This window comes from Panthera uncia, chromosome F2 (genome assembly GCF_023721935.1).
Source record: "Panthera uncia isolate 11264 chromosome F2, Puncia_PCG_1.0, whole genome shotgun sequence".
NCBI classification, from domain to species: domain Eukaryota; kingdom Metazoa; phylum Chordata; class Mammalia; order Carnivora; family Felidae; genus Panthera; species Panthera uncia.
In genome coordinates this window covers 72,345,804-72,370,401 of record NC_064812.1, presented here as the reverse complement: position 1 = coordinate 72,370,401, position 24,598 = coordinate 72,345,804, and the positions used below count along the sequence as shown (strand labels likewise).

General features: G+C 40.3%; 1 protein-coding gene across 1 annotated transcript; it reads right to left on the bottom strand.

Moving 5' to 3' along the window:
- Window positions 1–6,779: 6,779 nt before the first annotated feature.
- LOC125924676 (cytochrome P450 7A1) lies at window positions 6,780–15,255 on the bottom strand. The gene is made up of 6 exons (XM_049633381.1): window positions 15,176–15,255; window positions 13,069–13,309; window positions 11,148–11,725; window positions 9,528–9,658; window positions 8,006–8,181; window positions 6,780–7,412 (listed from the first exon to the last, which is right to left on the bottom strand). Exons 1-6 carry the CDS (start codon window positions 15,253–15,255, stop codon window positions 7,113–7,115), a joined length of 1,506 nt encoding a protein of 501 aa, XP_049489338.1. The 3' UTR covers window positions 6,780–7,112.
- Window positions 15,256–24,598: the final 9,343 nt, after the last annotated feature.

The following is a 24,598-nucleotide window of genomic DNA, read 5'->3' as shown; positions in this document are numbered from 1 at the left end:
TCTGTGTGCCCTGCCCCGTTCACTTGTCACGTTGGTAACGCCTAACTCCTCAACTCATTTCTTGATCTCTCTCCCCTTCCCTACTGGTATGGACTGAATTGTGTCCCCCCCCCCCCCCCCCCAATTTGCATGTTGAAGCTCTACCCCACAATGCTTCAGAATGTGACTGTCTGGAGACAGTGAGTTTACGGAGATAATTAAGGTTAAATGAGGTCACGTCGGTGGGCCCTAATCCCATATGGCCGGTTCCTTGGAAAGCTATGCCAAGACACCAGGGATGTGCATGCAAAGAAGAAAGCCTGTGTGAGGACATAGTAAGAAGATGGTCACCTACAAACCAAGGAAAGAGGCCTGCGGAGAAACCAAACCTGCCAACACCTGGATCTTGAGTTTCTGGCCTCCAGAACTTGGAAGCCACCCAGTCCGTGGTATTTTGTGATGGCGGCTCTAGGAAACGAATGCACTGACCTGTCCCATTTCCCCCAATTCTCCTTTACGTGCTGTTAGCCTTCTCCCTAACACCCCCACACCACTGCTGACACAGCTGAATGAGAAGTAAATCGAACGGATACGCTTTGAGGTAAAATTAGAAATAGCTTTCTGCCTCTTGTTATCCTCAGCTACAAAATCAGGGAGTATCCTTCCCTTAGAGACTATGATTCTAAACCGCCTCCTGTAAAATTACCTCCTTCGAAGTACCCAGATGACTCTTCGGGCTTCATATTCCATCTCCCATCCTCCTCTAAGACATATTTTCGAGGTAAATCAACCTGTTCCTTAACTGACTTAAAATATTCATATTTCAACAGCGTCCCCCCCCCTTTTCTTTTGCATTGCAAAATTACTCAAAACAGAATGACCCACGTGACGTTAGGGATTAAATTAGCTTTTGTTGGTTTCTCTGAGAATTCAAACCCCATTTATAACGTAGTTTCGTCCATACAATATGTTCTGAGTCCCCGATATTCTATTCACAAGTGCATCTTCAGAAATTACTACATAGGAGTTGGGACTGTCTAATAAACACGGTTGAATTGAAAGAAGTCACATATCTAGACGCTATTTCTTTGGCGATAAGCCTTCGTTATTATGAGACGAGCAGCCTGAGCCAATTCTAACATGAGCGGAAATCCAAAAGGTGGCTGGCCTTACAGCTCCATAGGAAACTACACAGCGAACGAGTTACCTCACTGTGCCACAAGCGAAGGCCTGATTATGACCATTTCCGAAACTTCAGTTAATGACAAAGTACGGTATAAACGTGAGGTTTTCCGTAAACGAATGCACCCTGAAGGGTTCTGTTGGCTCTCTTGCCCAGTCTCTGCTGCATGTTCTGCCTCTGTCACCGCTGACCAGGCCACCTGTCTGCCTCGGGGACCCGTGGGCCGACTGCTCAGCCGGGCGAGGGGCTGAGACCCTGTCCACCTCGGCTTTCTCTTCGCAAATAGTGAACCCACCTCATCACGCAATCGGGTGCTGAGCTGTGTTCTCAATTCTGTGTGTAACTCTTTCCCAATAGTTTAATAGAGTGAGAAATCAATAGAAGGAAAAAGGTCTGCCAACAAAGCAGCCAAATAAAGCATTTGCAACTTGTGGAGCCTGGACTCAGGCAAAACAGGGGACCCCCACACCCCCACCCCAGAGCACGGAGCGCCTCCACACGCATCATTCATTTCCTTTGGAGCTGTGTTCAAACATCGGAACTCCTGCTGTAGGTAGAACCCCAGTCCGGAGCACTGGCGAGCAGTGGAGGGGAATAAAATACAGTTAGCCTCCTGTGGAACCGGCTTGCCCTGGAATCACTCCAAAGAAGTGATGAAGTAAAGGAACTAAGGTCCATATTTCTGAGAAACTAACTGCTGAGTCTGCCTAATTGTCCTGTGTTCACGCCAAAACACCCCCGGGACACCTGCCCTCGCTTCTCAAGGGCAGCCCTTGACCGACACACGTTACTTGGAGCACCGAAGGCTTCCCTAAATCCCTGGACCTACCTTCTCCCTGGCCATATACTCACCAACACACTCAAAGAAAAATTCTGAACAAAAATAGTTTCCTGGATGTATTTCCCTACATGTATGTGTATATATATATATATATACACATGGTTTTTTTTAAGTTTATTTATTTATTTGGAGAGAAACAAAGCTCAAGCGTGGGGGAGGGGCAGAGAGAGAGAATAGAGAGAGAGAGTCCCAAGCAGGCTCCACGCCATCAGCACAGAGCCCGATGCAGGGCTCGATCTCATGAACCCTGAGATCATGACCTGAGCTGAAATCAAGAGTCGGATGCTTCACCACCTGAGCCACCCAGGGGTCTCTCTGTTTGTTTAAAAAAAAGACAAAAACAAAAACAGGGGCGCCTGGTGGCTCAGTCGGTGAAGCGTCCGACTTCGGCTCAGGTCATGATCTCAGGGGTCATGGGTTCAAGCCCCGAGTGGGGTTCTGTGCTGACATTTCAGAGCCTGGAGCCTGTTTCGGATTCTGTGTCTCCCTCTCTCTCTGCCCCTCCCCCACTCATGCTCTGTCTCTCTCTCTCTCTCTCTCAATAATATAATAAATAAGCGTTAAAAAAAATTAAACAAAAAGAAAAACAATTTCTGTTTCCCAGGGAGTTGAAGTGAATCTCTCTTTTTTTCCTGCCAGAAAAGTAAAACAAGATTATGTATTGATGGAGCACCGGTGACAGTGGGGAAGAGAATCCATACCTCACTTACCACCTGGTTCCCTCATCCCTTTTTCCTCCCAGAAGGTTCAGAGGAACCAGAGACAAAAACGCCAAATTGGAAACTTAAAAGGAAGATAATTACAAATGAAAACCCTAGCGAAAATCACTCGTCAAGCCATCTTTCTTGGTAAAAGCAGACGTGGCGAAGTGTGAACGTGGCCGATCTGGATGGGAGTGGAGGGCGTTTTCACTGTGTTCTCTAACCTCTTCTCAGCGTTTGAAGTTTTGCCAAACAGCACGTCAGGGAGATGTCCTTTCTCCTGTAAGCTCTCCCTTGTGTCAAAACCTGTCTCACACAAACTCTGAACATTCTCAAAATTATCATTCATTTACTCCATGATAAATTGGCTCTAGAACTCCCAACAAGTCCATCTACATTCTGATTAACTTAACAGCAGATTTGGGGTAACTTTCGCTGACTGGGAAGTGGTTTTTAGCAAATGGGGTTAAAGATACCAGACATTGTTGGTGTATTGCTTTTTTTCCAAATAAAGGCTGGAATTCTATAAAAATATCGTAGTATTGGGGCGCCTGGGTGGCTCAGTCGGTTGGGCGTCCGACTTCGGCTCAGGTCACGGTCTCGCGGTCCGTGAGTTCGAGCCCCGCGTCGGGCTCTGGGCTGATGGCTCGGAGCCTGGAGCCTGCTTCCGATTCTGTGTCTCCCCCTCTCTCTCTGCCCCTCCCCCGTTCATGCTCTGTCTCTCTCTGTCTCAAAAATAAATAAAACGTTAAAAAAAATTTTAAAAAAAAATATTGTAGTATTAAAGTTTACGAATACTTATAATTTTTCTATTTTTTTTCATGTATATCTTTATAGATAAAGAAATGGACTTGGTGGAGTCTATGAAAAAAAAAACTAATGCCTCTGGTTTGGAGAGCAAGGTCCTTAATGTTAAATATATACCGACTCATTCAGCGACTACCGTTGTCTGCTGGAGATTTCTAGATTCGGGCCTGTCCTGGACCTTGCTGTGCAACCTTTTTAGCAAAATCGCTTCTCTCTCAAGAGATACCAGTTTCTAACTAAAAGGAGAGCTTAGACTAGAAGAATCTGAATAATCTGTGATGCTCTGCGAAACTTTAATGCCTTGGGTGCCTTGGGTGTCCAAGCCTCTGAATTGGGATCAGTCGAGGCGATGTAGAGAAGGGGCTGGTGAGTATGACATTGGCATTCGGTTATCTATCAATGAGATGGAGGCTGGAGCCTGAAACCCAGCCGCCCCAAAAATGTCTAACACTGATCCTGAGAGGGACAGACGGAGACTCCACAAAGACCAAGTACCAGCTATCGGTGAGGCAGAGGACTGGCTTCCCCGCGAAAGGGACCACAGTTGAACGTAGCGACTTTGTATGTGATTACACAGCAGCTCCTTGCACACGCGTGGTTGGAGTCCCACCGCCAGCATCCTGGCAACCCTGGACCAGCTGAGCGTGGCCAGACGATGCTCCCCCACGGTCGAGATTTTAGGAGAGAAATGACATTACGGATTCTGTTAACTGTGGCCTACCTTCAACGACCTGAGTTCAGAGACACAGCCTGTCACTCTGACTTGCCACGAGGTGGAAAAAGTTGGCTCTCGAGAGGGAACAGCCCGGATTCCAATACGCTGCCCCTGGCCAGCGCTGTAACCTTGAGTCCGTGACTTGACCTTTCTGGAGTTCCCTCTGTCTCTCCTCTCTCACACAGGGGTAAGAGTAACGAGCACCTCCAAGGACTCTTAGGAGGATCAAATGAGATAAGTGAAGCAAGTGAAGTGAGTGTTCAGGCTTGGACCCGGACTGCCTCACCCTGAATACATGGAGCCGTTAATAGGCTTTTAGGCTTTACAACCTAATAAATCTGTGAAGCTTTATAACCGCATGTTCTCTGTGCCAACTAAGCCCCGCAGCGGCATTACAAGAGCAGCCGAGACACGAACACAAGTGGATTTGCTTGTGTCCCTGAGTAAGACCTCACTTATGGATGCGGAGATCTGAAGTTCGTGTAATTTTCAGACGTCACGAAATAGCCTTTCGACTTTCTTGCACCCGTTGAAAGCTGTATGCATCATTCTTAGCTTTCAACCTATGCAAAAACAGGTGGAGAGGTACCTTTGGCCCACAGTTGTATCCGCGGCCAGCCCTTACTCTACGAGAGTCAAGACGTGGAAAGATGTATAGACACGTTCGCCAAGCTGTAAAATATATCAGGGAGCCACAATTAGAAATTTAGCGTAAAACAGTTTGCCATAGGGGCGCCTGGGTGGCTTAGTCGGTTAAGTGTCTGACCCTTGATTTCAGCTCAAGTCCCGATATCAGGGTTCGTGGGTTCAAGCCCTGCATCGGGCCCTGTGCCAACAGCTCAGAGCCTGGAGCCTGCTTGGGATTCTGTGTCTCCCTCTCTCTCTGCCCCTCCCCTCCTCACTCTCTGTCTCTCTCTCTCTCTCTCTCTCAAAATAAGTAAACATTATAAGTAAACAATAAGTAAATAGATAAAACAATTTGCTATAAAAACAGAATTTTGTCCATCTTGAACCATATAGAAATGAGTTTAATTTTCTTAATATGTAAAATAACCTGCACAAGAGATAATTCCATAGTAATATTAAATAGCAAGATTAAAAATCTTCAATGACTTGTATGAAGTATGGAGGAGATTTTTGAGTGAAGGAATATTTTGTTTTTTCTAAGAGATGAATAATAAGCAAAATTATCACAGCCTGTCACTAGGTGAATGTTTGAAGCATTCGCAATATTTAAGAATTTAGGGGCGCCTGGGTGGCTCAGTTGGTTGAGCGCCGACTTCGGCTCAGGTCACGATCTCGCGGTCCGTGAGTTCGAGCCCCGCGTCGGGCCCCTGTGCTGACAGCTCAGAGCCCGGAGCTTGTTTCGGATTCTGTGTCTCCCTCTCTCTGACCCTCCCCCATTCATGCTCTGTCTCTCTCTGTCTCAAAAATACATAAACGTTAAAAAAAAAATTAAAAAAAAAAAAAGAATTTAACATACGCACACGTTCACACGTTTATTTCTGAAAGGTGAATCATTTCAAAATTTTCAAATGTAACAGATTTTCTTAGAATTTGTAGTACAAGAAAAAAGTAAATTATATTTACATATATATACATACAGAAATATCAATAAAAATAGTACAGCTGATAACTCCAATGTTTCAAATATTTTACCAAGGCACTGTTGTATACAGGAGTTAAAGACTACCATATAGCCCACAATTACTTTTCCTTCAGCTACAAGTCACTTAAAGATAAAACATATTTAAATAAAACCCAATGTCGAGCTATAGTCAACGAACTCTTTGCATGTTTTATATCCAAAGTTGTTTTAAGCAGTCATTTTCATCCAGTTTTTATTTTAAAAGATATCACATGAGAGCTACATTCTCTTCATTGATGGATGTTTAGTAATAGCAGAAAAAAACTGCCTTCTCTGAAAACAGTCTTCTCATTCACATGAAATCTGATGAAGACATAGATAAAATAGTTGAAACCTGATGTAGACATTAGAGTTTCCAGCAAAAGTACATTGAACCATAGAGAATATTAAAACCATCTCTAATGTGTTTAGGATCTCAAGGTCATCATTTTAAAAGCCCTGAATACTATAGGGAACACTGAAAAAAAAATTTTATTTTGATTAAGAAGCATGATAAAGCCATTTGAAATATCTTTATAATATGCATCTACATTTGACTATGGTGGGAGCATGTCAGGTGTGGGCTTGGTTGTACGAGCAGCACATTTACCATGTGTTAAGATATTTGCTAACTTCTGGGTGTGCCTACCCCCTCCTTTTCCTTTAAAAGGGTTAATCGTGCTCTAAACTTCCTGTATCCTTTAGAATGACATGAATCTGTCACAGATGCTGGACAATGAAAGGGTTATACTCTAAAAAAAAAAAACCAAAAACCAAAAAACAAAACAACCAGATATCCCATATCTACTCAAAACATCATGTTGTTTCACTAAAACGTGAATCTGTACCTTCTACATGATTGTTGGGTGGTTTTTATAAAAATGAAATCATTTCCTTAGGAAAAAAAAAATAAAACCATTTGCCAATCAGAATATCTTCATTCTGGGGGTGGGGGAGAGGAAAGACTTTTTTTTTTTTTTTTTTTTTGAAAATAATGAACTTCAGTCCCTGGTTCTATGAACATTCACTGACTTACTCAAATGAAAACAAAGTATTGTGCTTCTAGAAGCTAGTTTTTTTCGCTAGCACAGTCTGCGATAGCATCTGGGAACTGTCACCAAAATGTTAAGATTTACAAGCACGTTGACCTGTGAATCAGTGCCACCATGGCCAAATGTGACTGTCCAGAGGGACTGATACGTGATGGTGTGATGCAGGCCAGTCACGTGATTTCTCGTCCTCTTTTGCCAACCGTGTGTTCACAAATGTTTGAATTTATACTTAAATTCGATATCATTTAGTGGCGGCAAAACGCCCAAGCCTGCGCGGGACTGGTCCAGAGGGGGACATTTAACGTGACTGTCCACAAGCTCTAGTTCAAAATAGGAAAGCATCAGAATCAAAAACTGTTTGATTTCCTGCACAGCAAATAGTCTTCCCGGACATATGGTCGCTCCTGACCCAAAGGGCATGTAGTAATACTTCAGCTTGATTCCGTTGCTGTAGAAGGTGGTCTTCGTCTTCCCATTTTCATCAAGATATCGATCGTATTTAAAAGTCTGCAATAAAAATACAAAGAAAATAAATCTATCAGCTAGTTTTAAAGGAATCTGTCTCTTGCTTGACCTGGAGGCTCCAACGAGTCATTTTCGTTTTTAATCCAATCTGTGGGTAATTTAGCCAATTCCCCACCTTGACTCAGAAAGTAATAGGGAATAGGAGTTTAACAGGAACTGACGGGAACAGAAAAAGCTTTATAATACCTTCCATCCTGCCTGGGTGACTAGTTCCTCTATTAGGCAGGACAAGAAGGACAAGTTCAGATTAGAAACTAGAAGAGCCAATATATATATTATCGTCTAATTTCCTGGATTCGGGAGCAGTACTTGTTAAGGAAAAGGAAGCCAGCAACTCTCTTATCATGACGGCAAACAAAATCAGGCAAAGATGATGTGATGACAAATACCAGGAATTTTAAAATTCAGGCCAGCCTCCAGGGTTTCCAACATATATGAATACTGGACATAATTCAGGAGGCAATGCCCATCTATGGTTTCAATGGTTAAATCAATTCTGCAGTGATAAATTTCCTCTTTATTTCCATCTGGGTAGGCCTCCCCTGGGTATCGAACTGGGATTAACAGTCACTTACCAGAGGGTCTGGGTAGATTTCTGGATCTAAATGCATCAACTGCGGATAAAGAGCTATGATGTCATCTTTGCGGATGTTATAGGAACCGTCCTGGAGGTGCAAAATGAAATCCTCTTTAGCCGTCCGGATGTTCAGGGAGGCACTGGAAAGCCTCAGAGACTCCTTGATGATACTATCTAAATATTGTTAAAGGAAGCAAGAAGGAGAAGGAGGGAAAGAAGGATGAATGGGAGAACAAGTCATGTATTCAAAGGCCTCATAATATGGAGTCTGAAATACTGATAGCAACCTATTACACAAAGTTGAACAAACTCGGGACAGCCGGCCAGATAAAACCTTCCCAAACTTTATTCTGTTGCCCCTGTGCTATAACCAGTGATTCACTTGTGTCTGAATGTGCTTTTTAATCTGATAATCTGAGTTTGAAATAATCATTTGATCAAGATATAATCTTCTTGGACACCAATGGGAACTAGACTTCCATAATTTTATAGCTAAAATCATCTTATTTCTATCTGACACTAGACATCCAATACAACTGAATAATCAGTGAATCACTTTCATGTGAATCAAAGTTAATTACTTTTGAGATTGAATATACTAACCTTTTTATATGGAAACATTTTCCCGGATGTTTAACGCAGCTTCCGTTGAGTATTTCCAAGAACCCATTTCCATCACTACACTCTGATGTTGTATGATGTAAAGGGGCAGAAAGAACCACCCTGAAAGTAGCTAAAATATGAAGATCTCATGCGAAGGTCCAGCCTGATCCTCTAGCCTCTGTCCTCTTAACTCTCGTGTTTTAGGTGCTCATCACATGATTGTATATAAAATCATAGCGTGTTAGCAGCTTTATTTTACAAATGAGAAAAGCAAGGCCCCCCAAAATGAAGCGACATGTCTGGGGGGTCATCCATGGTGGGCACAGCCCAACATAGGATCTATGCTTCTTGCCTCATGGTCACCTCCACTAAGGCCTGCTGCCCCTAATTGCATACACTGGTTTCTTTCCTCAAGAGAAAAGGAACAAAAACAAGAAGAAAACTCTATCACTACACACATAGAATACTTTCGTATTTCTGTAAAACACGGAGAAGCAAAGATAAGAAAAGTAAAACAACCTTCAATCCCATCAGTCCCCCCATGCAGCTAATTGTGGTTTCTTGATGGTACTTTTTCCTCTCTGTTCCATGAAAATGAGTAATATGCTCCCAGTAATCGTAACATGAGTGGTAAGAGTCGGGCAGGGCGGAGACACAGTTGAGAAATGTAGGGTCAGGAGTCCCACGTAAACACTGTCTCTGGGTCCACCGTTCTATCCCAGCTCAGAACTTAACCTTTAAATATCAATTTCCTCTCTGGTTATATAGAAACTAGTCCCCAGTCATAGGATTGCTGTGAGGCTCAAACAGGACAACACACATGAAATACTTAGCTTCATGCTTACAAAGTAAGTACGTAATGCACGTTGACGATTACCGTTTGTGGCGCACAATGAAATGTAACATAGTAAACGTACCTAGCACTGGTGTCTCATTCAGTTGCCTTTGATTCAGACAAATAGGACTGCCTTCAAAGCTGATTTTTTGGCCAGCACTCTCTAGGGTCTTTTTCACTTCTTCAGTGGCTGCTTTCAGTGCTTCAGGGCTCCTGTCAAACGTTGAGAAAAGAAAAGATGTGCAGAAAATCAATGGTGTCTATACCAAAGGAGCTGCCAACAAATAGGAGTTTTCCCCTTCTTTTAAGGAGGCGACCAAGACACCAGAGAAAGTGGGGAAGGGGCATTCGCAGTTACTTATTACTCCGTTTTGCACTTGTGTTTAAGTCCTTGGATATTTGCAAGAATCGTTGCCTTACGGGGCCTTGCGACATAGAAGTAAAACTTGGGGCATACTTCTATAAATAAATGATTCTAATAAGGAGTACCTGGCCAAATCAGTCACACACATAGCAATGGAGGAGGAAAATTGCCTCTAAGATAACAATTATAGAGTGCAAATGGAAATCTGAATTTACTCTTAAAATCCATACCGCGATTTCAGGTAGAACAATAGCTCTTCCATGCATGTTATAAGTTATTGTTCTAGCGTGTTGACTTGTAAAATGAATGGCACTTCATTTCAGTGCATGGACATTTAGTAGATGCCATGGGAAGGGATCTATAGAACACGACTGCAGTAAATTGAGTCTCATAAGTATATGCGTGGCTATCATAAAATGGCTACTATTACCTTGATGATACTATGTTGATGTTGTAACCTTACGGTAAATATATAAATTTATTCTTGATAGAGCTTTCTCAAGTAAAAACTTTGGAAGCCGTTTAACATCTGAGGCAGATTTGTAATGGGGTTTTATATCTGAAATTGTTTCTAGATATTTTTTATATTAAAGGCATAGCATAGTCAACCATCAGTGGAAATTTGGCTTTCCCAATGGTACAGAATTGTAGTTTTGTATCCGTGTGACACGAAACACTCAACTTAATTGGGATAATTCAGTAAATGATTTGAATGGCAAATTTCTAAAAACACTTGGGAAGAAAATCATGTTATGTAAAGTGTATATTACATACGGTGTTTTCGTTACATACATTTAAAAGGCAAAATCTAGCTAAATCCCATCAATAAGGATTAATAATAATATGACTGATCCACAGCTATCATAGTTGGTGAGATAATCTCTAAGAAGTCATAAGGGAGCGAAAAAAACAAACTATTGATGCACAAATGAATAAGGCGTAGGTACTGCCCTCTTACTGTCCAGAAGTCAGAAGCGCTTAAATATATTTTTGTGATTATGAAGACAGAATTCATCAACTTAAGTAGGCATCATGAGGAACAGCTTGAGGTTGAAAGCCAGGGCTCTGGGCCCAGGTGGCCTGAACTGACCCTACATATTGTGTTCTTTTCCCCTAGGAAGGTCTCCGCTTCTACAAGATGCATTTACCAGTCACATTTGCTTATGTTTTTATGCGGATTGGATGAGCTGATACCTGTTAAGCACTTATAACGTAAATGTCACACTCTTGATTGACAGCATGACAAAGTACGATGACTCTTTTTTTTTTTTAAGTGAAAATAGTAGATTTTCTTGGCTCTATTCAAATAAAGAAACCAACGGGTACGTGGCTCGTTACCTAATCATTTGAAATAAGCTCCAGAAAGTCGCCGGAATGGTGTTTGCTTGTGATGCCCAGAGGACAGCGAGGTGTGTCTTGGCCTTCTCCATGTCATCTAAGGTGTAAAGCATATCATTCAGAAACCTGACCAGTTCTGAGATGTGGTCTCTCTTTCCGAGGTTCTCGTGTCGCAAGCCCTCTGCCAGTTTTTCCCGAGCATGGTGCGCGGTCTTGAACACATGAATGGGGAGGCCTGCTACCAGAGCCGGAAAGATTTTGTCAAACTGCTTGAAGTGGTCAAGGTTATTTAGAATAAGTGCTTTTTGTGCATCTTGCCCTGTAAGATCTTTGCCAAAGAGGGTTAAATACCCAGCTTCAAACATCACTCGGTAGCAGAAGGAATACATCCCTTCTGTCACCCAGGCAGGCGTGTTTGATTTAGCTACCAGTGGACGTCTCATGACAAGTTGGAGGTTCTCCATCATGGTTTCTGTGAGGGAATTCAAGGCATCGCCCTGCAGGGTTTTGATGAAAGTTCTGTTTATGTTTTCAGTGGTATTTCCGTCACTTGGGTCAATGCTTCTGTGCCCAAATACCTGACGATAGATGAAATGTGTGAGAAAAGAGATTAAACCTGATGCAGTGCTAGAAAGTGGCTGAAAAACAGATGAGATGCTTTCATAATCTTCTACTTGTTAAAAAAAAAAAAAGGGAAGGAGGGAAATTGGCCTTTCCACATACAGAGAACTTTTCAAATACATGGCTTCCTGAAAAGCCAAGTTGAAATTCCAGTCCTTCGGTGGAATATCCCTCAACCCACCCAAGTTGCCTATTTCTTACTTTTCTTATGCTATTGCATCTAATGGAAGGTTAATTTGGTACTAATCTATATTTGTCTTAGTCATCAGTTCTCTTCTATATTTTTTTGTAGATGTACTTTACCAGACTTTAATCTGCTTAGAGCAGAGACTGTGTCTAATACTTCCTTGCAGAGACTCACTAAATATTGGCTAACTCCTTTCTCTATTAAGGAGCCTCTTAGATTATAGCTAAGCAGGGGCACCTGGGTGGTTCTGTCGGTTAAGCGTCCGACTTCGGCTCAGGTCTCACGGTCCGTGAGTTCGAGCCCCGCGTCGGGCTCTGTGCTGACAGCTCGGAGCCTGGAGCCTGTTTCAGATTCTGTGTCTCCCTCTCTCTCTGCCCCTCCCCTGTTCATGCTCTGTCTAAAAAATAAATAAACGTTAAAAAAAAAATTTATGGGGCGCCTGGGTGGCGCAGTCGGTTAAGCGTCCGACTTCAGCCAGGTCACGATCTCGCGGTCCGTGAGTTCGAGCCCCGCGTCAGGCTCTGGGCTGATGGCTCGGAGCCTGGAGCCTGTTTCCGATTCTGTGTCTCCCTCTCTCTCTGCCCCTCCCCCGTTCATGCTCTGTCTCTCTCTGTCCCAAAAATAAATAAAAAATGTTGAAAAAAAAATTAAAAAAAAAAAATTTAGATTATAGCTAAGCGATACCAAAATATCTGATCAGTTGCTTAACAAAATTGAACAACTGGTGTGGCATAGAGTGTGGCAAAACAGTTGTTCAGGGGTAAGTTCCCACCCCATGTGCTCTGGGAGTCATGTAGACATCGTTGACAAGAGTGAGTTTGTAGCTGTCTTACTGGTACAGTGCCATGTGGCTCAGCAAAATATTTCATTTTTCTCTCAGTCTAGGTAGTTAAGAAATGACAAATCTATACCTATTTTGACTTTTGAAATGATTAGTACCAAGAGGCTATATCTAATTGGATCTATCATATTTCTAAGAATCTCCGTGTAAGGGTAACCCTCTTCACCATCTCTATTTTTTAAGTCTAAGTACATCAAAATGCTAAGTAAACTGACATGTTCAGAAGTAGAAGACACACAAGCAGAATGCTATACACAAGGGAAACGGGTTACCTTTGCAGAAGTAGTGAAGTGGAACTTTTTCCAATCCAAGTATTTTCCATGGCACAACACTTTCTGGTATGACAAGGGATTCGTGAGAAAGTGGACATAGTTTCCCATCAATCTGCAGGTGAAAACAGGACCATGTTTCTTTTGACTTGCTCTCAGGAACTCAAGAGGATTCGCCCCAAATTGCAGAGCACATCCCAGGTACGGAATCAACCCATTCTCCAGAGGTGGTTCACCCATCTGTCTGTAAGACACAAATACATGATAGATATGAGAAATTACACATTGTTTTCTATTTACACCTGGTTTTTAAACTTTTACTACTGACTTTCAGCTTCCAAGCTCTCTACAGTTCTAGATAGTTTTTTTTTGTCCCTGGGGCCCTCATCTTTTACTAAAATAATGGGTTGTATTAACTTAGTAACATGAAAATGATTGCTATATCCATCCATCCATTCATCCATCCATCCATGCATGCATTCCACAAAACTTATTGTCTACTAAATGATAGTCATTTTTCCCAGTGATGAGGATAAAAGAATCAACAAGGCCAACAAGATTCTTGCTCTCAGTACAGATGAAACTACCTACATTCTAGTGTTTATATTTTTTCTAAGCATCATTGGCCTGCGTATCTCAGAATGTTTTTTTTTTATTGTTACCCTTAAAGATATAGAATACTGAATTGCAGAGAAGATGGCAAAATTGAAGTGTTCAGAATCTTCATAACTTAAAGATATCATTCTATAGTGATATTTGACTATAAGAATCTCATTTAAAAAATTAGGTTATTATAAGATGAAATTATGTAAGTGTTGACAGGATCATCAATTGTGATTCAACACTCATGCTCTTTTTTTGCATCTTTTTTCAAGTACAGTTGACACACAGTCTTTTTTTTTTTTAATATATGAAATTTATTGTCAAATTGGTTTCCATACAACACCCAGTGCTCATCCCAAAAGTTTTTTGTTTTTTTTTAATAGAGAGTGTAAGTGAGGGGGGGGCAGAGGGAGAGAGAGAAAGAATCCCAAGCAGGCCCCGTGCCCAGCACAGAGCCCAATGCAGGGCTCAATCTCACAACCATAAAATCACGACCTGAGCTGAAACCAAGAGTCAGATGCTTCACCAGCTGAGCCACCCAGGTGGCCCCACACAGTCTTTCATGCTATTTTAAATGTTTTTATTAAATAATATCAACATTAATTTTCCAACATAAACTCCTATCCCTCTTGACAGAATTACTTAGCATAAAATAATTATTTTCATTGTAGTTCAAAGATCAGTAAGGTTCACTAAAACTAGAAATTATCAGGCCTGAATTAAAATACCTTAAAGCACACACACCAGAAAACTTGTAAAAGACGGACAACACATAGCAATCTACATAGTCGAAGACATGTTTTGGGTAATTCCGTCTTTTGGAGATTGATATAACAGAATACTTACATACCCCTCCCCCAAATACTCTTTGAGCCAATCAGAAGGTAAAGAAATACGGCTATGTATGTGACTCTATTGGTACTTCTCATATGCTTGAACCAATTATAAACGACACACAAATAAAAGTGATAGTATATATATGTAGCAGTTTCCCAATGTAACATGGTTGATTATCATTAATGAGAAGAAAGTGACAGAATAATCAATGCAGGCTCTGTGCTCTTGTCCAAACCTAGGCTGAGTCTGTACGATGCCCAAGAACTAACGGAGCATCTTTTTAATCCTCATGTTAGAAAGAAACCTTTCCCACTGCAGACCCCACTTACCATTCGTATCCTTACTAATCCAGACTTCATCTTTACAGACACACATACACATGCAAAGAGACCTTATAAAGTTTGGCGGGTATGTTTAACAAGTTTGTACATTTTTGCATGACCATGGGTATGTCAAAACTAAAAGGGAAACACTGTCATTCTATCTTTTGTTAGATGTAAGATCTCACTTTAAAAATTTTAATTAATTTAAAATGCTTAAGTTTTTTAATTACAGAAGAAAATGCTAATGAGTATAAGTGCATAACACCAAATTTATTATATAACCATGAAGGTAAAAGACTATTAAATGAATGAACTAAAATGCCATTTAAAGATAAAACCTTCCTTACCTTCTCCTCATTCCAAGAATAAGCCACAAACAACAGCACACTGCTACCACAATCCCCCAGATCAAAGATACGGTCATCATTTTACAAATCTAGTGCAAACTCTAATCCGACTCTCTGATTAGAAAGGTAAGGATGTCACCGAACAGAGACTCTAGCTAGACTTTTATATAAGGTAGGATCTTACACTTGAGTGACCAAAGCAAACAATTAACCATTTGTTCATCTTATTAGAAAAAAAAAAAAAAAAACTGGCCTTGAACTAAGTCCACAGGTATCAGAAGAGGTTCCAAAACAATCAGAGACCTGGAATACTTGATAAGTTGAAGGTCTCTCAAACATACACTGACTTAACATTCAGACCTGGCAACAACAGCTAATATTGCAAGTTTAGTATGCTTATAAAAAGGACAAAACATAAACGTGTTCAGGATATCGAATAGCAAAGTAAAATGTAATAATTTAAAGAAAAATAAACATACATTATCATCAAGCTAATGAGTAGATCTTGTTACCTTTTGAAGAAGAAATCAATTTAAATCATTTGCAAGAGATAATCGTGGTCAAGTTCAAAGGAAAGAGAACTGGGTGAAATGTTTCTGCTGCTTCACGTTTCAGCGCTTTCACAAAATCATAAATATTTTGCTATATATAGTAACACGTTACTTACCTAACATTCTCAAGCAGGTATCCCACATAAGTCCACCTGCCAATTAAACAGTTTATTTTAAGCACCAAAATTTTATCAACCATTTTTGCTCATTGAAAATACATTGTTACTTTTTCTAGCTGTTAAAGTAATGCAATTTCATTTCAAATAATTTAAGACTAACTGAAACCTATCTTGGTAGAAAGTGAAAGTCAATTTATAACTAACCTTCCCTACTACTCCCCACTCAGAGCCAACAACCGTTAACTTGTATGGTACGTATCCTTCTAAGTTTTATTTCAACACACATATATATTACTTGAGCACCTACTCTGTGCCAAGAATTCTTCAAAAGTATTCTGGTTACAGGTGTTAACAAGATGGACAGATTTCCTAATCTAATGGAGACTCTCTTTCAGTAGAGAGACAGCTATTAAAATATAAGGGTTATGAATAAAATAAAACATGGTGTAGAGAGTATTGGGGATGAGAGCAACTTTAGACTTGGTGTTCAGGGAAGGGCTGTCTGAGGAGGTGACATTTAAGATCTGAATGACAAGAAGCAATTAGTCAAGTGAGAATCAGAAGGAAGAGCCTTTTAATTTTTTTTAATTTTTTTAATGTTTATTTTTGAGAGACAGAGAGAGACAGAGTGCGAGTGGGGGAGGGGCAGAGTGAGAGGAAGACACAGAATTCCAAGCAGGCTCCAGGCTCCAAGCTGTCAGCATAGAGCCCGATGCGGGGCTCAAACCCACGAACTGTAAGATCATGACCTGAGCCAAAGTTGATGCTTAACCAACTGAGCCACCCAGGCGCACCACAAGGAAAAGAATTTCAGGAAGAGGGAACACCACATGAAAGGTCCTGAGTCAAGGATGAACAAGGATGTCTAATAACCAGAAAAAAACAGAGGCAATAAGAGGAAACGTGGTTAAGATACAAAGAGCTTGATGTAGACACGAGCTAGTTCGTATACAGCGATGCTTTAGAGTAGAGAGAGACGGATTTTGGAGGGCAACAGGTCAAAATACAATCTTTAGTTCTGTAGATTGCTATGTGTGGCCAAGTTGACAACTGAACTTGAAAGAGTCTGAAGCTAGGAAGAAAAACCAAGTTGGGAATAGAAACCTCAAGGCTTCAGCATTTGGGTGGTACTTAAAGCCAAAAGGCCTTACAAGATCACCAAGGGAGACCATAAAGGCCACACCAGGCCGCAAAGCACTCCACTTACTGAGGTCAGTCGGAGAGCAGGCGAAGAGGAGAAGGGTAAGGAAGAACCAGGAAGAAAATCAAGAGAACGTGGTGTCACAGGAAGCAAAAGGAGGAATGCATTCGAAGAGAGATCAGTGATTAACTATCACATACTACCTGGAGGTTGAAAAAAATGACCAACACTGGATTTGACAACATGGAAATGGTTGGTGAATCACATATAAACACACAGGGATGGGTCGTATGGAATGCCACGGCAGGATATCACAGAGAAAACACCAACCTAATATCTGAACAATTAAGCCCTTCAGAACTGCCCCTCAAATAAATGAAAACAAGCAAAATACCTAAAGGAGAGGGGGCATGGGACCTCTTACTATCATCTTGCAACTTCCTGTCGATCTATAATTATGTCAAAATTAAAGATTTTCAAATGGTGAAGGGGAAATACATTCACAACCCCAGGCAAACTTTCTGAAGTTTTGTCCTCCCTACCACCTCTTATAATCCTCCCAACTCCTTTCAAATACAGCCTGGTTAGTATTTATCTCCGTTTTCCTTACCCTGATCTATTCTTTTTACTCCTTTACTTTCTATCCCTCTTCTCTACAACAACAGCCCCGGAAACACACACACGCACACACACACACACACACACACACAGTTTCCTTCAGTTGGCTGAGGGAAAGCAATGGCTTGAATACAAATATTCATATTTTTTCATGTTATATACGGCTTATGTGTTCCTTCTGAGGATATCACTTCCTGCTGCTGTCATATGTCCACAAATAACCTCCATCACACCCCTAACAGCCTGCTTCTAATCCAATGAGTGGGAATTAGATGCTTGTTACAGTTGTCAAAACAGTCAGTAAACTTCATGGAAATCCCTACAAGCTCTCCTGATGCCTAAGGGTGTAAAAATTTCATGCATGTATTTTAGGACATCTCAGTGTGTTCAGCATGGTGCTCAGAGCATCAGGCATTAAGTAAACGCTAGCTGAGTTGGAAAGCCCTTTGCTTGCTTTTTTATTCTCTGCTATGTTTCAAAATGTGAAACTTCTCTTTGTCATCTTTGCCTCCCTGCTCTCTCTGGTTCCACACTCACACACTCATGCTCGTTCACACATACACACACACACACACACACTCATACACACCACACTGAGCCCCTACTACTCGTGTCAGGCACTACATCAACACTGGGGACACAGTGCTTTGTTAGGTAGCTGTGAGCCCTGACCCTGTGGGGCTTCTGCTGCAGTGGGGGGACGACTAAGTGCCCTGATGCCCAAAGAAGGATACTCTAGTTGCCAGAAGGCCAGGCGTGATAAACCAAGTTTATCTAAACTCTCTAATCCCTCCATTGCCTGTCAATTTCCTCTTTCTTTGTAGATAGTAGCAGAGAGCATATGCTGCTGTGCAGAGGAAAAACCTTGTTCTGAGCCTCAAAGAATATAAGGCCTGAGTCGATACCCCATGGCCACGAACAGACGTATACAAAACAAGGAAACTCAGACGAGAGGAACAGAAAGTAAAAAGGACAACTACAGCTATCAACTTATGTCAGCTAATGACACACGTCAGTAGTTTCTATTAAGAAATGCAGAGCCTAAATGCCCATCAACTGTTGAGTGGATAAGGAAATTGTGGTTTATATACACAATGGAATACTACGTGGCAATGAGAAAGAATGAAATCTGGCCTTTTGTAGCAACGTGGATGGAACTGGAGAGTGTCATGCTAAATGAAATAAGTCATACGGGAAAGACGGATACCATATGTTTTCACTCTTAGGTGGATCCTGAGAAACTTACCAGAAGACCATGGGGGAGGGGGGGAAAAAGAGGTTAGAGAGGGAGGGAGCCAAAACATAAGAGACTCTTAAAAACTGGGAACAAACTGAGGGTTGATGGGGGGTGGGAGGGAGGGGAGGGTGGGTGATGGGTATTGAGGAGGACACCTGTTGGCATGAGCACTGGGTGTCGTATGGAAACCAATTTGACAATAAATTTCATATTAAAAAAATAAATGCAGGAAACATGGTTTATGAAGAACTTGCACATCAGTATGATTGCTTTAAATAAAATGAACTGTGAATGTGGCCAGACAATTGAGTCGAACAAGTGGTTTTCCAGAATTTACAAGTCAGACTAGCTCTCTATGGTGGAACATAGATTGCCTGAATTAATGCAGTGCTTTGCATTTTTTCAAAAGCATCTCATTTCCCCCAGATCAAGACTGCACATCAGGTTCCTAATTCAGGGCAAGTCAGTGGGAGAGGAAAGTGGAATGAGCTGCTGAAATTCCATTATGAGTAATTAGGGCTCTTAAAGAAGCATTTAGGAAGTATGTCGATTCACATTTGAGCCCCATCATCCGTTTTGTTTTTTGGTTTTTTTCCAGAAAATAAAAAACCCCATTCTGTTATGGCAGATAGAGAGTATCTGATTCTCAAACATAGTTTTGAATCTTAAACACATGGTTCTGCGGTTGTAAATGCCTGGTATATCCAAATGTGTCCATTGGACAAATACAATTTCACAAGACTAGAGAATAAGAAGGGGTTGGTAAGTTCTGTTTCAGAGAATCACAATCATTTTTACATTTGTTTTGAAGTTTTCACTTTTTAAAAGCTTCCACCGTATCTTTTCTCCTTGAATGGAATAATTAACTCAGGTGGGCAGGGTAGGTATTTTAGCTATTTTAAAGATGAGGAAATAGAGGCGTGAAGGTTTAGTGGCTGAATGTCACATGGCTTGAAATAGGTCAAATAGCTCAAAGCCGGCCTTAAATCTGGGTCTGCGTCTAGACTGCCACTGACTAAGTATATACCTGTGAACAAGGCGCTATCCTCTCCAAGGCTTTGCTTTCTTCTGTGTAAAATGGGAATGATTATACTGCTTGACTCCTAATATAGATGTCAAGGTGAGGTAAGGCAACGTGTGTAAAATGTTTGGCCTGGGGTTTGGCACAACCTGTGCTCCAAATGTTTGTTGTCCTGGCAAATCCAGGCCACAACCCTCGATTTTTCTGTGTTGAAGCTCAGCATTCCTCCCTTATGGCTCAGAACCTCACAAGAAGTTCAGTGCAACCGAAGGGCACCTGACCACGCATTTAGGAAAGAGTTCCCATGCCACCTACATACTCAGACATGAAGATGATTCATCAAACATGTTTTGAACACTGAGTATGTAGAAGGCACTGTTAAGTAACGAGGGAGAGATGAACAGATTCCTTAGCAAACACTTGTTTCGTGCATGCATTCATATTAATTTAGCACCTACTTTGTGCAAGGCACTTTTTAGGTGCTGAGGGGACGGAGGTAGCTAAGACAGGCAAAGTCTCTGGCTTCGAGGGGACGCTGCCAATCAGAGGAGCACAAATCCACTGTTTGATTTCTGATAAAGAAACATCGTGTCCGTTACCAGAAAAGGTCAGGCAGCGCATTGGCGTTTTGTGCCAAGATCTTCACGGGCTTGCCTGATTTGGTCCGCACGGTAGCACCATGAGATGGACGCTGCTGTCTCCATTTGTAGATGACTCGACTCTGTGAAGCTCTGGCCCCAAGCCTTTTTTGATGGGTCTCACCTTAATCAGAACTTTCTGGAACTCAGTCCAGGAAGCTCAACTGGACAGTGCGAGAAGAGAAGCAATGGTTCACTGGACCCATTGGGCCCAACCAACCTTGCTAGGAGGTTAAGAGGGCTCAGGAAGAGGGAGAAAGGGGAGGGCAGCCAGAGGAGAGGGAGTCAGCTGAGCCCTCTTCCATTTTTCTTCCATTTTTCTTCCATTTTTCACTTGTTTCAAACAGTGCTACTGTGAACGCTCACATTCGAGTTTTTGTGTGACCATATGTTTGAAATTTCCTAGGTATATAACGAAGAGTGGATTTTCTGGATCAGATGGTAACTTCATATTTAACTTTATGACTGGATTCCAAATGGCTATATTATTTTACATTCCCACCAGGAATGTATGAGAATTCCAATTTTTCCATGTCCTTTGCAACACTTATTATTGTCTTTTTTTTATTATAGCCATCCCATTAGGTATGAAGTAATATCTCATGGTTTTGATTTGCATTTCTCTAGTAACTAATGATGTTGTGCATCTTTTTATGTGATTATTTGCCCTTGCAAATCTTTGCTCATTTTTTAAGTAGGTTATTTGTCTTTTTATCTCTCAGTTGTTAGAATTCCTCCCATATCCTGGATACTTTACCTTTAGCAGATATGATTTTTAAATATTTCTTCCCATCCTGTGGGTTGTCTTTTCATTTTCTTGGTAAGGTGTTTGGATGCACAAACGTTTTTAATTTTGATGAAGTCCAATTTATCTATGTATTGGTTACTTTTACGTTTGGTGTTGTATCTAAGAAACATGGCCTAATTTAAGGTCATGAAAACATAACACCTATGTTTTCTCCTAAGGGCTTTATAGTTCTAACTCTTCTATTTGGAGTTTTGATCCATTTTGTGTTAATTTTTGTATATGATATGAGGTAGGGAGTCCAACTTTACTCTTTTGCACATCGATATCCAATTGTCCCAGCACAGTTTGTGGAAAAGAATGTTCATTCCCATGGAAATCTCTCGGCACCCTTGTTGAAAACCCTTTGACCATACATGTAAGGGTTTATTTCTGGACTCTCAACTCTATATTCCATTGATCTATATGTCTATCCTGGTGCCAGAACCTCAGAGTTTTTACTGTCTTAGGCTTGTAATAAGTTTTGAAATTGGGAAGAATGAATTCTCCCACTTTGTTCTTTTTCAAGATTGTTTTGGATATTCTGGATCTCTTACATGTCCATATAAGTTTTAGAATCAGGTTGTAAATTTCTGCAAAAAAAAAAAGTAGCTACAATTCTGATAAGGGTTGCATTCACTCTGTAGATCAATTTGGAGAGTATTGTCATCTTAACAATATTAAGTCTTTTGATCCATGAGCATAGGATGACTTCCCATTTATTTAGGTCTTTAATTTCTTTCAATGATGTGTTACAGTTTTCATTATACAAATCTTGCACTTTCTTGTTGTTGTTAAATTTATTCTTGTTATTTTATTCTTACTGATGCTATTGTATAGGAGGTTGTTCTCTTAATTTAATTTGCAGATTGTATATTGCTAATGTATAGAAATAAACTAATTTTCAGATGTTGATTTTGCATTCTACAGCTTTGCTAAACTTGTTTATTAGCCCTAAGAAATTTTTTATGGCTTCTTTAGGATTTTCAATATAGAATATCATGTCTTCTGAAAATAGAGGTAGTTTTCCTTTCATATATGTATGTCTTTTATTTCTTTTTCTTGCCCAACTGCCCTGGATATAACTTCCAATACAGTTTGAATGGAAGTGACAAGAGCAGATGTCCTTGTCTTGTTCCTTACCTTTGGGGGAAAGTTTTTAGCCTTTCACCATTAAGTATGATGTTAGCTGTGGTTTTGTGTGGATACTTTTTTTTTTTAATTTTTTTTTTAACGTTTATTTATTTTTGAGACAGAGAGAGACAGAGCATGAACAGGGGAGGGTCAGAGAGAGGGAGACACAGAATCTGAAACAGGCTCCAGGCTCTGAGCTGTCAGCACAGAGCCCGACTTGGGGCTCGAACTCACAGACCGTGAGATCATGACCTGAGCCGAAGTCGGCCGCTTAACCGACTGAGCCACCCAGGCGCCCCTTGTGTAGATACTTTTTATTGTGTTGAGGCAGTGTCATATTTCTCAGGGGTTTTTTAGTGATTTTGTCATGAAAGGGTGTTGGATTTTTGTTAAGTACTTTTTTCTGCATCTATTGAGATGACCATGTTATTTTTGTCTTTATTGCATTAATATGGTGTATTTCATTGATTAATTTTTGTATGTTGAACCATCCTTGCATTCCTAGGATAAATCACATTTGTTAATGGCGTATATGCTTTTTATATGTTGCTGTATTCAGTTTGCTAGTACTTTGTTAAGGATTTTTGCATCCATATTTTTAAAAAATACTGGTGTGTAGATTATTTTACCTGTGATATCTTTATCTGATGTCAGTACCAGATAACACTGGATTCATAGGATGAATTGGGAAGTGATATCTCCTCATTTAATTTTTGGAGAATTTGTGAAGAGTTGGTATTATTTCTTCTTTAAATGTGTGGTAAAACTCACCAGTGAAGCTGTCTGATTCTGGTATTTTCCTTGTAGGAATTTTTAAAAAATTAGTGTCTTTTCTTATTATAGGTCTATTCAGATTTTTTATTCCTTCTTGAGTTAGCTTTGATAATCTGGGTCTCTCTGGAATACCTCCATTTTACCAGGGTTATCTAATTTGTTTGTACATAGTTGTTCTTAGCATTCCCTTATTTGTCCCCTCTTTTTATTTCTATAATGTTAGTAGAAATGTCCCCTCATTTAGTCTTCATTTTAGTAATTTGAGTCTTGTTTCCCTCTTTTTTTGGTTAGGCTAACTAAAAGTTTGTCAATTTCCTTTGTCTTTTCAAAGAACCAACTTTTGGTTTTATTAATTATACCTATTGTTTTTCCACCCCATTTCATTTATTTCTGCTCTGATTTTTATTGTCTCCTTCCTGTTGATTGCTTTATGCTTATCTTGCTCTTACTTCTCTAACTTCATAAGGTGGAAGTTTAGGTTATTAATTTGAGGTCTTTCTTTTTTAAAAATATAGACAGTTATAAGTTTCCAAGAAACTGCTTTCGGTGCATTAATTTTTGGCATGTTATGTATTTAATTTCATTTGTCTCAAAGTATTTTCTACTTCTCTTTGTGTTTTCTTCTTTGATCCATCGGTTATTTAGAAGTGTGTTACTTAATTTCCACACATTTGCAAAGTCCCCAAATTTCTTTCTGTTATTGAATTCTAATTTCATTCCATCATGATTAGATGCATGAGTTCAATCTTTTATATTTGTTAAGACTTATTCTATGGACAAATCATATCTGTCCAATATACCATGTGTACTTTTTGTATTCTGCTGAAGATTTTGTATTCTGCTGTTGTTGTGTGGGATGTTCTGTATACATCTATTGACTCTAGTTTGTTTATAATGTTGTTCAAGTATTTTAGATCCCTTTTGGTCTCTTATTGTTCTGTTTATTAGTGGAAGTTAAGTATTGAAGCCTCTGTTACTATTGAATTACCTATTACTCCCTTAAATTCTGTCAGTTTTGCTTCATGTATTTTACAACTCTATTGTTAGGTGCATATATGTTTATAATTGTTATAATTTCTTGATGAATTGACCCCTTTCTTATTCTAGAATGTCTCTAACAATAATTTGCTCTTACATTTGCTTGCTTTTTCTCCCATTAGTGTGCAATTTTAGAAAATATTAAATATGTTCCACCCACAAGGTAGTGTGAAAATCATTTAAATTTTGGTTGTTTTAGAGTTCATTGTTTTTTCCTTAGTGTACAAATACATTTGTGCTAGAAATCTGGCTCAGTGCCATGTTTAAAGAAGTTAATGCTCATATCGCTCTCTAGTGGACAACCATATACACTGACACTTCCTCTGTAGTGAAGGAAACCAGAAGAAGCACTCATAACTCTCACTGAT